The sequence below is a fragment of the Chiloscyllium plagiosum genome, unplaced genomic scaffold, assembly GCF_037043375.1.
Source record: "Chiloscyllium plagiosum isolate Xiang-an unplaced genomic scaffold, Cpla_swu_hap1 HiC_scaffold_19, whole genome shotgun sequence".
NCBI classification, from domain to species: Eukaryota; Metazoa; Chordata; class Chondrichthyes; order Orectolobiformes; family Hemiscylliidae; genus Chiloscyllium; species Chiloscyllium plagiosum.
Genome location: NW_028270157.1, coordinates 42,961,697 through 42,976,645, shown reverse-complemented (window position 1 = coordinate 42,976,645; position 14,949 = coordinate 42,961,697). Strand labels below are relative to the sequence as shown.

At 39.1% G+C, this 14,949-nt stretch overlaps 1 protein-coding gene across 1 annotated transcript in view; it reads left to right on the top strand.

Moving 5' to 3' along the window:
* The window catches only part of LOC122559430 (IQ motif and SEC7 domain-containing protein 3-like), a 279,735-nt gene that overhangs the window by 263,110 nt on the left and 1,676 nt on the right, over window positions 1-14,949 (top strand). The window contains exon 11 of the mRNA XM_087997260.1: window positions 10,335-10,413. Coding sequence (XP_087853386.1) covers window positions 10,335-10,405 — 71 coding nt within the window. The 3' untranslated portion in view covers window positions 10,406-10,413. The remainder of the gene's footprint in view (window positions 1-10,334; window positions 10,414-14,949) is intronic.

The following is a 14,949-nucleotide window of genomic DNA, read 5'->3' as shown; positions in this document are numbered from 1 at the left end:
GATGCCGGTATTGGACTGGGGTGTACAAAGTTAAAAATCACACAACACCAGGTTATAGTCCAACAGGTTTAATTGGAAGCACACTAGCGTTCAAAGCATCGCTCCTTCATCAGGTGGTAGTGGAGGGCTCAATCCTAACACACAGAATTTATAGCCAAAATTTAATAGTGTAATGTAACTGAAATTATACATTGAAAAACTGATTGTCTGTTAAGCCTTTCATCTGTTAGAATTCACATGAAAGAAGTGAAACTATCATGGTGTGTAATGAGTTAACTATGAGGGAAGGAGACTTGAGGGAAGATAACTTTGTGGAAGGTAATATTTCTGAAATAACTAATGTTGATTGAAATAACTTCATATAATTTGATGCCTTTTGGTGGAGACAAATTTTATAATAGATTTTGTAGGGAGCAGGTGTGCATATCAGTTAGGAACAGGGTCTTGAGGCCCTTGAGCCATTCAATAAGATCCTGCTGATCTGATACTCCATATACCAACCTACCCACAATAACATTTTAGCACCTTGCTTATCAACAATCAATTTATAACCACATGAAAGACATTTGAAGAGACTGTTTCTACCATCTTTTGAGGAGAAAAAGCTCATGACTCTCTATGTGAACAAAAAATCTTCTCAACTCTGTATTAGATGGTTGACCTCTTGTTTTTTAAACAGTTAGTTCTACATTCTCCCACAGAAATTAAAATCATTTCCATGTCGAGTTAGTCAAGACTCCTCAAGATCTTACATGTTTCAATCAAGTTGCCTCTTACTCTTTTAAACTCCAGCAAATTCAAGCCTAGTCTGTTTAATCTTTTCTTAAAAGACAACCCATTTATTCCAAATGTTTCTGAACTGTTTCCAAGGCACTTATATGCTTCCATAAATAAGGAGTCCAATACTATAAATCATATTCCAGATGTGTTCTCACCAACATTCTATAAGACTGAAACATAACCTCCCTAAACCTGTATTCAGTTCCTCTCATGATAAATGAAATATTCTAATAGCTTTTGTAATTACTTGCTGTACCAGCATACTGACATTTGTAATTCGTGCACTAGGACACCCACCTTCTGCATCTTGGAACACTGAAATCTCTCATCATTTTCAGGATATGATTCATTTTTTTAATATTCCTGCTGAAATGGACAGTTAACCTACTTGTAATCTCCTTATGTCATCTGCACAACTTACTCAAGTATCTAGCCGAGTGTCATTAGTAAATATAGCTGCCATATTGTTGGCCCCCTTCATCCAAGTTATTTACATAAATTGTAAGTTTTAAGGTGTCCAAATCAATCCATATGTTGCACCACTCGTTACATCTTACTAACAAGAAAATGATTCATTTTTGCCTACACTCTGCTTCCTTAGCTAGCCATACTTCTGCCTATGCTAATACGTTATTCATTCCCTTGAGCTTTTGTTTTTTGCAATAATCTAACAACCTATAAACAACCACTGGAAATCCAAGTGCAGTGTATCCACTAGTTCCCGTGGTCCTTAGCAGATTGTTTTTCAAAGAACTCCAATAAATTATTTCAGTATGATTTTCCTTTCACACAAGAAATGTTGTCTCTGCCTGATTAACTTGAATGTCAGTTTACCTGCTGTACCATCTTTGATAATGCTTCTAACATCTTCACTATAAAAGATGCTGATCAAATTGGCCTGTGGCTTCCGATTTTATTTCTAACTATTCTTCCATTCTAGTGTATTCTGTACAGCCCTCATGAGTCCTTAATAATTATTCATGGCTAGTAGTGTAACTTGTGATTATTGCTAGCAAGTAATAAACGATCTTGTTATCTAAGACTCATACTTCTAAGCAAAAGCCTATCCTTTACCACTGTTTCAAGTGATCCTATACACAATATAGAGAAAGGAAGACTTCTGGTAGTGAACAATATCAACAACTGATACCCCCTGCCACATACTGGCAGCGGAGGCAGATACCATAAGTAAAGAACATTTAGCAATCAGGGCAAAGGTCATAGAAAAAGAGGTAGAGCTCTTACATGATTCAAGTCATCTGAGGGTGTGGAATGTGAGGAGCAAAGGTAGGAAGTGCCAATAATGACAATAAATGAGCAAAGTTCATTTTTAATCAGTTGCACACTGGAATTATTGGAACATTGCTTTCTGATCAACTTTCATTTAGTATGATGTAAGCTGTATTCTCAACATAGATATGTTTGCTACATGTGTGTCATTATCAGCTTATCAATAGTTTCAATGTTGACTTGAGAATCAAGTGTGAAACCTGCATTTTTTTAATGATATTCTGGTGTTTGCATTTTCCATTAAGTTTTCTAGGAAGGTTTTGGTTACAGTATTTGTTTGCAACCTAACTCTATCTGAAATTTAAGAAATAAACCTCAGTACTTACAGTAATTTTCAAAATTTGCTCTTTCCTTACTCGTGTTAACAGTGTGCCTAGCAAAATGGTGCCCAGCACCAATTTCTCTCAGTTTTAAATGGGAGACTACTGTATTAGCTAAAATCTGGAACATGCCATCTGAGAGTATGGTGGAGACTGGTTTGATTGAGGCATTCCAAATGAAGTTGAATTATTCTCTGAAAAGGAAAATTGTGCAGGGTAAAAGTCAGGCTGTAGCATTCTGTAAATTTCTCATTTGAAGAACACCACAGACAAAGCAAGCCAACTGGCTTCCCTGTGTGCTGGAGTAAATCTGTACTTCTATGATTTGTGATTTCAATTAGGATGGGAAATAACTGCTAATCTTGGCAGCAAAACCAACAACCCATGATTTTTTTTTAAGAATCAGGAGACCTTGTCTGTCAATTAATGATGTCAGTGTTCTATATTGTTGTCGAAGTCTATTCAACAAAATGATTACAAAATTTCACCAAAAGTAGCCGGTAATGTCCAGCAATAGTGATAAGCAAGGTACTTCAGCAGTAGTGAGATCAGAAATAACAAATATCCTCACTTTCAATTCAGCAAGTAGCCTTGGGATTAAAAAATTGGAAGATATGGAACAGCATGAACATTTATTTTGTATTGGAAAATGTTTACAAAATCGATTTATCAAGAAATAAAGTCATCAGCTTAATGTATGTTGTCAGCCACCTTCCAAAAAAAAAACTTTGGAGATAGCAGGCAAAGCTTTCAAGGAATTGAGAAATTGGGTTCATGAACTATGATAATTAGAAGACCTAATTTTGAAAAGACTAGGGCACATCTACATTAATTGTTGCCTGGTTTTCTTGACTTAGGCTTCTGTTTTGTAGACCCAAGTCAATTAGTAAAGAAAACATCTGAGAGATCTGAGATTTTCACCTGAATTTTCTTTTATTCAGATATCTCTGGGAACTTGATATGATTTTGAAAGCATTGCATCTACTTGGGCATTGTCAAAAAGAAAACCTACTTTTACAGAAAATCCACTATAGAAAAATATGAAAAATTAAAGGCATCTACAAATGAAACATGTGCTATGTATAAAAACGGCAAAGCTTTTAATCAAAGGTTCTTTTCGGATTTCTTTGATGATATTGAAGGCATTTTGCAAGCAGGAATTTTGAGGAGAAAACTTCTGATATTTTCAGCTTCACAACTAGCCCTGCTTCTAAATTGTTGCCTGTCCTCAGGACTTAGCCTTCAAAGCTGACATTTGCGCTTGAGTGGACAAATTACATGATTTTTTTGGACTGCATGATAAATCCTAACTTTTGCAGATTGAATCCATGTCAATAATGACATTATAAAAGGATAGGACCCCCTCTCAGGAAATTTAGCACTTCCTTTGGTAGTGCACCTGTTATTAATAGTTTGATTATAGATTTAGGTTTACACATACAGATACAGATAATAGGTTTAGATTGGAGGCAGAGATTTAAAGTAATCTGAAAAAGAAGTAAGGGTGAAATGAGGAAACTCTTTTTATTCAACAAGAGGTTAGGATTAGAATGCATGACCTGGAACTAGTTCAATTAGAGTCATAGAGTCATAGAGATGTACAGCATGGAAATAGACCCTTCGGTCCAACCCGTCCATGCCGACCAGATATCCCAACCCAATCTAGTCCCACTTGCCAGCACCTGACCCATATCCCTCCAAACTCTTCCTATTCATATACCCATCCAAATGCCTCTTAAATGTTAAAATTGTACCAGCCTCCACCATTTCCTCTGACAGCCCATTCCATACATGTACCACCCTCTGTGAAAAAGTTGCCCCTTAGGTCTCTTTTATATCTTTCCCCTCTCACCCTAAACCTATGCCCTCTAGTTCTGGACTATTTTGTCTATTTATCCTATCCTAGCGCCTCATAATTTTGTAAACCTCTATAAGGTCACCCCTCAGCCTCCGATGCTCCAGGGAAAACAGCCGTAGCCTATTTAACCTCTCCCTATAGCTCAAATCCTCCAACCCTGGCAACATCTTTGTAACCCTTTTCTGAACCCTTTCAAGATTCACAACATCTTTCCAATAGGAAGGAGACCAGAATTCCACGCAACATTGTTCCTGGACAAAGGGGGACAGGACGGTGTCAAGGTAGGTAGAGATGAGTTTAGTGGGACAGGAGTAGGCTGAGGCAATGGGTTGACTGGGGTAGTCAGGCTTGTGAATCTTTGGTAGAAGGGATAATCGGGCAGTGCAGAGTTCTGACTTCACCAGCTGACCCACTGTTTCAGCCTGTTCCTGTCCCACCAAACTCATCTCCACATACCTTGACACCGTCCTATCCCCCTTTGTCCAGGAACTATCCACCTATGTTCATGACACCACCCACACCTCTCACTTCCTCCAAGACTTTCATTTCCCTGTCCCCTATGCCTTATCTTTTCCATGGACATCCAGCCCCTGTACACATCGATCCACTACGACGAAGGCCTCCAAGCCCTCTGTTTCTTCCTCTCATGCCTTCCAAACCACTTCCCTTCTACTGTCGCCCTCATCCACCTGGCTGAACTGGTCCTCACCCTTAATGTCTCCTTCCAATCGTCCAACTTCCTCCAAATCAAAAGGGTAGCCATTGATCCCATCTATGTCTGCCTCTTGTTCGGGTATGTGAAACAGTCCAACTTTCGCAGCTACACCGGCACCATCCCCACCTTTTCCTCTGCTACATTGATGACTGTATCGGCTCTACCTCATGTTCCCAGAAGGAGGTTCAGCAGTTCATCAACTTCACTAACACCTTTCACCCTGACCTCAAATTTATCTGGACCATTTTCAATTCTTGGACATCTCCTTCCCCTTCCTGGATCTCCCCATCTCCATCTCCGGCAACCGACTAACTTGAACATCTACTATAAATCCACCGAATCCCACAACTACACCTCCTCCCATCCTACCTCCTGTAAAAATACCATCCCTTATTCCCAATTCCTCTGCCTCCGACACATCTGTTCCCAGGATGACCAGTTCCACCATAGAACATCCCAGATGGCCTCCTTCTGCAAAGATGTAAATTTCCCCTCCCATGTGGTCAGCAATTCCCTCCAGCACATCTCCTCCATATCCCACACTTCCGCCCTTGAACCCACTCCTCCCAATGCAACAAAGACAGAATCTCCCGGTCCTTTCCTTCCATCTCACCATCTTCTGGAATACATCACATCATCCTCTGCCACTTCTGCCTCCTACAAACAGACTCCACCCCATCAGTGTTTCTGAGAGACCACTCTGCCTGCGACTCTCTCTTGTCAGATCGACCACCAGCCCCCCACCAGCCCACACCCCATTCCCGGCACCTTCCCCTGCCACCGCAAAAAGTGAAAAACCTGTGTCCACATATCTCCCCTCACCACTGTCCAAGGCCCCAAAGGATCCTTCCACATTCAACAGAAATTTACCTGTACCTCCACCAATGTCATCTACTACATCCATTGCACCCGATGTGGGTCTCCTCTACATCAGGGACACAGGATACCAACTTGCGGATCATTTCAGAGCACCTCTCTAGGACACCCACATCAACCAACCCCACTGCCCCGTGGCTGAACACTTCAACTCCCCCTCCCATTCTGCCAAGCACATGCAGGTCCCGGGCCTCCTCCTTCGCCAAACCCTAACCACCCAATGCCTGGAGGAAGAACACCTCATCGTCCACCTTGGGACCCTGCAACCATACGGAATTAATGTAGATTTCATCAGTTTCCTCATTTCCCCTCCCTCAATCTTATTACTGTCCCAAGCCTCCAACTCGGCACATCTCTCTGTACCTTCCCATCTATCCACTCCACCCTCCTCTCTGACCTATTACTGTCCCCCTCCACCTTCATCTATCTATTGCATTCCCACCTACCTTCCCCACAGCCCCACCCCCTTCCCATTTATCTCTCATCCCCCTGGCCCACAGGCCTCATTCCTGATGAAGGGCTTATGCCTGAATCGTCAATTCTTTGGATTCTCCTGCTCCTCAGATGCTGCCTGACCTTCTGTGCTTTTCCAGCACCACACTCACGGCTCTGATCTCCAGCATCTGCAGACCTCACGTTCTCCTGCACTTCCAGTGAGTTGGTTTAGTTATTAGTGGAATCAATTTTCCTTACAATCTTTGGTTTTCTCTCTGTGAATCACTGTCTATATTCAAACTCCCAACATTCCATTTCCTCTCTGTCCCTATTTTCTCATTCACTTGTTCCCAACTCTCTAAATTTGCTGTTTGTTGCTATCTGGCTCCCCATCCCTCACACACCATTTCCCATCTCTCCCATCCTCCATCCTCCCTCATCCCTATGCTAAATTCTCCTCATATCCAACCTACATCCCCTGAGCCCCCTTCTCCATTTGCTCTGTCCCAACTCTCCAATTCCCCTCCTTCCCAACCTCTGATCCCTCTCTCATCATTCTCTGTTTTTGTGTAGTCTCCTAGTTCTCAGCACAGGTAGTACAACAGCTGCTGACATGAAACTGGGAAGTGAAATGATAAGCTACATTTATAGGATAAATATATAAATAGTTTTAGAAATCATGTAATCACATGATTGGGTTTTCCATCATCAGATCAAATGGTGGAAATTGGCAATTCAAGAAATGAGATGGAAAATTTCCGGTGTAATCCTGGTTAATGCTTTCAGAAGTCATTTTGAGCAATTACAAGTGATAAATTGTAAAATCAATAACAGATTAGTTAGAAAGCCAAAAGCAAAGGGGAACTTTGAATATGGTAACTTCCCACAATGAAACATGTAACAGTGACAAAATAGTGACATTCAGTGGCTAGGCTTTGTAGTTCAAGCAGTTTTCAGTGTTTGCTGGGGATTAGCCAGCACTTTACTACACTGCTGGGATTCTTATGTACCACTCACATGGGAATAGTCACTGAAAAGTGTAATTGCTGGATCCTTTTAACATGATCATGTTTTTATGAAAATAATAATATATAATATTCTCAATATAAGATGTATTAGAATCATTGAACAGTGTGGAAGCAGACCATTTAGTCCATCAAGTCCACATTGGTCCTCTGACGAGCATCCCACCCAGACCCACCCCACTATTCTATCCCTGTAAGTCTGCATTTCCCATGGCCAATCCACCTAACCTGCATATCTTTGGACTGTGGGAGGAAACCCACGCAGACACAGGGGGGAATGTGTAAACTCCATATACACAGTTGTGCAAGGCTGGAATCAAACTTGGGTCCTGGTGCTATAAGATAGCACTGCTAACCACTGAGCCATTGTTAGCATACCAATTTTAACACATTCAAGAAATGTGGGCACAGAAATGACTGAAGAACTGCAACCAATGGGTGGTTTTAAATGGGAGTGTGGACATTAGGGAGTGAGAAAGGGTTGGAATGAGGATGAGGGTGAAAATGGTGGTGGAGTGAGGGTAGAGTGAGGACGGGGGGGGTTGGAAAGTAAGGATGGGGAGGATGAGGACAAGGGGGTCAGTGGATGTGAAGGAGCTCATTTGTCTGAGTTTGAACAATGCTATAATTAGGTCTGCAGAAATGTGGGCATAAAATCAAAGAAAATTTATGGAATAGAAGGAGATCATTTTGCCCATTGTGACTGTGCCACTCTGGTGAAATCAAAACTGAGCAGTGATAAGTAAATTATTGATGAGTGAAGGCTGTTTGGTAGTACTGCCAATATCACCTGTGAAGTTTTACTGAAAATGTGGTCGCTATGTATAGCCCAGTCCTTTTCAGTACATGATCATTTAAAAGTTTTTAATGTACCTGTACACACTAGTTATTTATTGCAGGACAAGATCTGTGTGGGATCTTACAGTTCTGCTGTGCAGCCATGCAGCATGCAGATGGGAATGAACATTATTTTGTACTTCACCAGAACTATTCACCAGCATTATACATCTTCCAGTCTAGCATTTCTGTTGGCTTATGCTGTTTTCTTCAGCAGAATGCACCTGAAGCTGATTGTGGAATTTTAAGCACACTTGGGTTTAGGCTCAAAATGGGTCTCTTCGATCATTTGAGCTATACTTTTTAAAACAAAATGTACTAAATTATCATTCTGGACAAAAGAAAAGGCCAAACTTCCAGTTCGAATTAATCAACATCGCAAGATTCACCTGATTGCACCCGCTTATGGGTTGTAAGATTAAAAGGATTCGTTTAGATACAATGATGCTAATAAGGAGGTTTTAAAAATCTTTGATATTTATTTTCTTAGGAAACTGAAAACTGTAAACCAATATCAAGAGCAAATACTTTGGTATAGTATTTTGAAGTCATTTGAAATTGGGCTGATTTCAAGTGATGGATTGATACTATGATTTAAATGTTTATTTTTTGATAAACTCATTGCTTTAATCAAACTGTGCCAACTCACCAATCTTTAATCACTTTTATAGCAACATGCTTCTTGGCAAATTTTACATTTATCGATATACAAGTGGGTTTGAGCTGAAGCTGGCAGGAAATGGGGGTGGCACCATGACTCAGTGGTTAGCACTACTGCCTCACAGCGCCACAGACCTGGGTTTGATTCCAGCCTCAGACAACTGTCTGTGTGGAGCATGTGCATTCTCCCTTTGTCAGCGTGGGTTTCCTCCCACAATCCAAAGATGTACAGGTTATATTTTGTTTCTAAAATTCTTTGGATTAAGGCCAGAATTTCAAGCCAACTGCAATATGATTCTATGTACAGAAGTGTAGAGGTTCTGATGTGGGAAAAAAATCTGAGGTCCATGCTAAATTGCCCATTGTGTTCAGGGGTGTGTGGGTTAGGTGCATTAGTCAAGGGTAAATCTGGAGTAATAGGGTAGGGAAATGGTTTTGTGTGGGGTACTCTTCAGAGGGTTGGTGTGGACTTGTTGGGCCGAAGGGCCTGTTTCCATATTGTAGGGGTTCTTCTAAAAAAAAGAACTTTACAAAGCTTGTATAATTTTGGTACAGTTTGGAGTGGACCTCAGATTTTTTTTCCCACATCAGAACCTCTACACTTCTGTACATAGAATCATATTGCAGTTGGCTTGAAATTCTGGCCTTAATCCAAAGAATTTTAGAAACAAAATATAAACCATAAATATAAATGTTCAAAACACTCAGTAAATCTGGGAGCATCTCATTAAAGTCAAAGAGTTAAGATTTCAGATCAATCCTGACAAATAATAAATGCCTCGTTATAGTTGCTGCTGGATCTGCTGAGCAATTCCACAAAATCCATTTTTAATTGCAGATTTACAGCACCTGCCAGATTTTGCTTTTGGTATGAGCACACGTTTACTTTATAAGTAATGTAACAATGACAGACATTAAAAACAATCAATGTTAATTGTTTCACAATGTACTTTCAATGGTTTTCATGCTGAACAAAACAGTTTGTTCTGGAATTTTTTTTAAATTGAGATTTTCAGTTTACAAGCAATATCATTTCATGAGTTACTTATCAGTAGAGAGCACTGACAATCAGTATCGATTTAAACAAGTATATTGATTTATATTTCCCTTTACTTAGGGATCTTTATCAGAGCTTAATGTTCATCAGAACATAAACTTTTGGCTTTTTCTCATGCATCCAAAATTAATTGACTGACAGTTTTAGGTGAAGAAATAATGTAATTTTTCTTGGATTATGCACTGAGCCTTTCAGTTGTAATACTTTCTAGGAGAATTTCACCAACCTCACCTGGCATTTCTGCACCAATCAGAACATGTCAGTGATTTATTGGCTAGCTGTGATTTTGACCTCAGTACGAACCGAACCAATTGTATTTGGTTCTCGCAGTTCCAAAAAATTGCTGTGTTTGCCACATATATAATTACCACAAATGAAATGCTCTTACTGAAGAACCAGAATCATAGTGGACAGTTCTTGCTTTGCTTCAGGAAAGTAACATTACTTTGGCATTAAAATTTAAAACTTTCTCTCTTTCTAGGCACAAGAAAGGAAATTTACAGACATGAGACTGAGGACAGTTTTGCTGCTCACTGCACTGATCTACATTGATGCTGCAGGTAGTTTCAATCATAATCATATTTCATGCCATTTATTACTGTGAAGTGAAGACCTGGTATAAGTTGAAAAATATCAATGAAATAAAAAGTTTAACTTTTTTTGTATTTAAATCCATACAAGCTCAAAGTATTCTCTATTGATTTGACCAAAATTATCCTGATTTTATAAACTTTAGCTTGCAGTTCTATTTCATAACAAGTCAGCTTCCTTTAAAACTATCAGACACTATGTAGTAGTTTACTTGAACTATAGAATATTCTCATATGTTTTTTAAAAAATATTGCTTTTATATAATGCCATTCACAAACACAGAATGTTCTAAATGCATGCAAAAAGCAATGAACTCTAGTCTTAAACTCTAGTCACTGCTGTAAAATAAGAAAATGAAACTATCTGTGTAGTGACAGGTCTCATAAACAACATTATGATAATTACCAAATAAACCTGTTTTAATAATGCTAAGTGAGAAATATTGGCCAGGATACCAGAGACAATTCCAGTACTCTTCTTCTTAGTGTTAACGGATATTTTAACTTCATCTGAGGTGACAGTCAGGATTTCAGCTTAAATCTCATTTGAAAGACAGCACTTCAGCACTTCCCTCAGTACCACATTGAAGTGTCCACTTAAAATCTATGGTCAAGTCTCTGAAGTGTGTTCAAGTCCACAACCTTCAGGTTCAGAGATCTTGGTTCTGTTTGAGATCTGAGATTGTTTAGGGAGATTATTCCAAGGAATATTTGAAGGATATTATAATGTAATAAAGAATAATGCATAGAATCCTACCTAAAAAGTGCTGCTCTCTGAGGCTGATCTGTGGGGCTAGTTATTTTCAGTTGCACCAAAGTTCAGTGGAAACCTGTGAGGAGATGGCTTTCAATGGAGCTTTGCTGGCTGCAGGGCATCAGCTGTCCTGAAGATCATGCATCAATATAAATAGGACTCACTGACTACAGAACTACAAGTTCACACAACTTGTTTGCAAATAATAGTGTTTCAGTCTATTGCAAGTTCAGGCTGACAATGTAGACAATATGGTAAAAATAGAATGAGGTACAAAGTTGCTAGTAGCCTAGCTGCCTATTTGAATGAAAGAGGTAAAATAAGTTTAAAAGCAGATGTTAAAGTATCAACATCTTATTTGTGTGCATTTCCATTTTCAACTCCTCATTCTGAATGTGTCATTACCAAAGTCAGTAACTGTTCCACCAAGATGTTCTATTTCCTGCTGTACTACCTTTTATTACAAAAAATCACTTTCTTCTTTGATATCTGTTATACCTTTACCAGAAAACATATTTTTTCTCTCGTCATCTCAGATCATATCATTTTTTGACACCTATTTTCCACCTCACTTTTTAATTAAAACAATCATGAAAGAAAACATTGACTACTTTTCCATTACAGCCTAAAAGTTATCAATTCTGAATAAGTGAAGTACTGGAAAATGCCAGAAATCATAAGGAAAGGCAAGCGTTGTGTATTGTTTCCAAGCTAATTAATTACTCTGGATTTGCTCAAATTAAATGTGAAGAGATATATAAAACTGCTGTTAGACTACAGTAGAGTATTGCATTCAGTTGAGCACTATGCCTCAAGAATAGCATTTTGCAGGTGGAGAGAGTGCAGAGCAAATTCACCAGAATATTGTAGGCATTAAAAGTGTTAAATTATGAAAAAAGCCAATATAAAATAAACTTGTCTTTCCTTAAGTATAGGTGACTAGTGAATGATCTAATTGAGTTGCTTAAAATGATTAAAGGAATTGATATAGCTGACAGAGTCAAACAGCTCTCTTTGGGATGTCCAGAACAAGAGAATAACACTAAAGTTTGAGGACAATTATTCAAGGCTGATATCAGGAAATACTTCTAAGTTATGAACATTTAGAACGCTCTCCCAAATGCATTGAGACCAGAGACTGAAATTTCTTTACCGAGGTGTGGGAGGCATTAGGTAGATTCATTTCCAGGTCACAATCCTGCGCTTGTCAACAGCCTGTTGAAAAAAGGAATTTCTGGAGATAGATGTTTCAACAATCCTGCTCAGATTGTGGCTGGGGAGAGCAGGAGTAGGAATAGAGGTCAGATTCCAGGGAAATGGACTTGTTTTCAGCTGATTTAGAGTCATTGCTGTGGCAGCCACTTACAAATCAATGTTTTTTGACAAAAGTTGTGCACTGTGCAGATAGTAGCAGTTGAACTGGAACAGGTTAGCTAGTGATCTATTGACAAAATGGGTTAACACCCCATTGCCATGTTCAGCTTCTTTGGTGTCATCCCAAAATGTTTCCTCTCACCTTAGCTTACAGTTGATTCTGCCCTCGCCAACATTGAGTTGGCCTAATGCCCAGAAGCTGGCGGATCTTGTTGCCTTAGTGATGATCAGCAGTTTACCAGGACCAGGCTGGTAATGAGTTAGCACAGGATTGAAGTTACCTCATCAATAGGAGAAGGTGGATTTCAAGGCCTGCTCCCTTCCCCACTTGGATAACAATGGCAGTAAAGAAGACAAGATCTCAAACAAGCCACTCGATGTTCATTTTATTTGCTGCCTGAAATTAGAGTCATAGAGATGTACAGCATGGAAACAGACCCTTCGGTCCAACCCGTCCATGCCGACCAGATATCTCAACGCAATCTAGTCCCACCTGCCAGCACCCGGCCCATATCCCTCCAAATCCTTCCTATTCATATACCCATCCAAATGCCTCTTAAATGTTGCAATTGTACCAGCCTCCACTACATCCTCTGGCAGCTCATTCCATACACATGCCACCCTTTGCGTGAAAAAGTTGCCCCTTAGGTCTCTTTTATATCTTTCCCCTCCCACCCTAAACCTATGCAATTGATAGACTTTATTATGAAAGATTACTAAGGAGTAGAGACCTGAAGCTGAAGTGTGTAAATTAAACTAAGGTGCAGAAATACAAGTATATCGTTTAAAAATATGGGTATACAATTGACTAAAGGATATTTGTATTAAGATTATTTCCTTGGATTCTCAGATACAGGGAGTGCAATTTTTAAATTTGTGAATAATGCAAAACTTGGCAAAGTAGCAAGTAGTGAAGAAATTGTTTGTAGACTTCACAAAACATAGCTTGATAAAATGCACAGACATATGACAAATAAAAATTTAACATGGATTACTGCAAGATTTGGGAGGAGCAAAATAGAAAGGAGATGTACACTAAAAGCATACTATTTTTAGAGTTGTTTATTCTAAATAATGGCATAGTTCTTCAGTCACTTTCCACAAGAGACCATATGGTTTTGAGTGGAGTGAAGGGAGTATATATCGTGATTTACAAAGTATCACAATCCTTGGGTCAGGCTAGGTGAACCAGAGGGGATTTGCCAGTCAATTATTATCATTATATTCATTTTGTAAGCGAAACATGTTTACAAATTTTTTAAGAAGGGAAGGTAAGTTGATACAATGGTAAATCAAATGTACGGGAAACTTGGCTTGATGGAAGAAAATAGAAAAATGAAGAATTCATGCTAAATCTTTCTAAAACATTGTTTGGCCAAAGCTGGAGCATCTTGAGAAATACTAGCTTCCACAATTCAGGTAGTTACACTAGGCTCTGAGAAGGGATAGAAGGAGTTTAGAAGGAATGAATGTCATCTGGAGACTGGGATTATTCCCTATAGCACAGAGAAGGGACAGTGAGTGAAATATATTATATACCATGGCTAAAATGCTGTTTAGACAGAGCCCAGTAATATATTTTGCTAGTCAGAGTTTCATTAATTTTCCATTCTTATCAATATTTTCTAATCAACCTACTGTGAGATAATAAGTGGGGCTTGAACCGAGGTCTTTTGGGTGAGATATAGGGACACTACCACTGTGTCACTAGAGCCCTCCAGTTATAAAGATATATTTAAATCAATATGTTCAGACACATGTCTGGGGCAGGTACAACTTGAACCCTAGCCTATTGCCTCAGAGGCAGGGACTCTACCACTGTATTGAGCCCCTTACCTATACTAATGTGCTGAGTTCTAACCTATGTATCCATTAAGTAATATAATCATTGTCTGTTCTCTGGTTCCATTAGGTTTCAGATCTTTGCCCGATCGTACTGTCGAACTTCTCAATGATTTTCACATTACAATTTCCTGAAGCATTTCTTATTTGCTAGACAAGGTCTCTATTAATCAATTCACCTTGTGCTGTTGTCCATTTGTAGCTTCCTATTGTCACTTTCTCCACATATTTTGCAGCTTCCAATTTTGCTGTTGCATATTTTTTAAGATTATGTATTTGTTTCACAATCAGCAGGAAGCAAATAGCTTTGGAGATGCCATCAAGTGGCTTTAGTTGCTTAACCCGTATGAAGGGCCATTTTGATTGTTTTGACATTACAGTGACTGGAGAAACTTGCTCTATAAAGAAATGAAAATCAGGTTGTCAGGGCTGTCAGAGCTCTACAACTATACCTAGTAAGAATACTAGAAATTGAGAACATGTTGACAGAGGTCTATAATAATTATTAACTAATAAATCTGTGAACCAACAATGAG